The following is a 384-nucleotide window of genomic DNA, read 5'->3' on the forward strand; positions in this document are numbered from 1 at the left end:
GAACAGCTGTGAGAGAAAACTATTACAAGGAACTGTCCAAACACATCAAGATCAACCTGTTTGGTACAGCTTATACAGGGAAACGTTTGAGTTATGAGGAGTATTACTCAACCATTGGCAGCTGTAAGTTTTACCTCTCATTTGAGAACTCGCTCCACAGAGACTACATCACAGAGAAGGTCAACGGGCCCCTTGTGGCGGGGACAGTGCCTGTAGTGATGGGTCCGCCAAGAGAAAACTACGAGGAGTTCCTTCCAGCCGATGCCTTCATTCACATAAATGACTTCCCCGACGCAAAGTCTCTGGCTAACTTTCTGCTGGGTATGACGGACGCAGCGTACATGCGTTACTTTGAGTGGAGGAAGTTCTACGAGGCCACTCCTC

General features: G+C 48.4%; 1 protein-coding gene across 1 annotated transcript in view; it reads left to right on the forward strand.

Moving 5' to 3' along the window:
• Positions 1 to 383, forward strand: part of LOC116702039 (alpha-(1,3)-fucosyltransferase 9-like) — a gene marked incomplete at both ends in the record, with an annotated part of 743 nt that extends 360 nt beyond the window's left edge. The window contains one exon of the mRNA XM_032536097.1: positions 7 to 383. Within this exon, the coding sequence (XP_032391988.1) occupies positions 7 to 383 (377 nt within the window). The remainder of the gene's footprint in view (positions 1 to 6) is intronic.
• Position 384: the final 1 nt, after the last annotated feature.

This window comes from Etheostoma spectabile, chromosome 14, assembly GCF_008692095.1.
Source record: "Etheostoma spectabile isolate EspeVRDwgs_2016 chromosome 14, UIUC_Espe_1.0, whole genome shotgun sequence".
NCBI classification, from domain to species: Eukaryota; Metazoa; Chordata; class Actinopteri; order Perciformes; family Percidae; genus Etheostoma; species Etheostoma spectabile.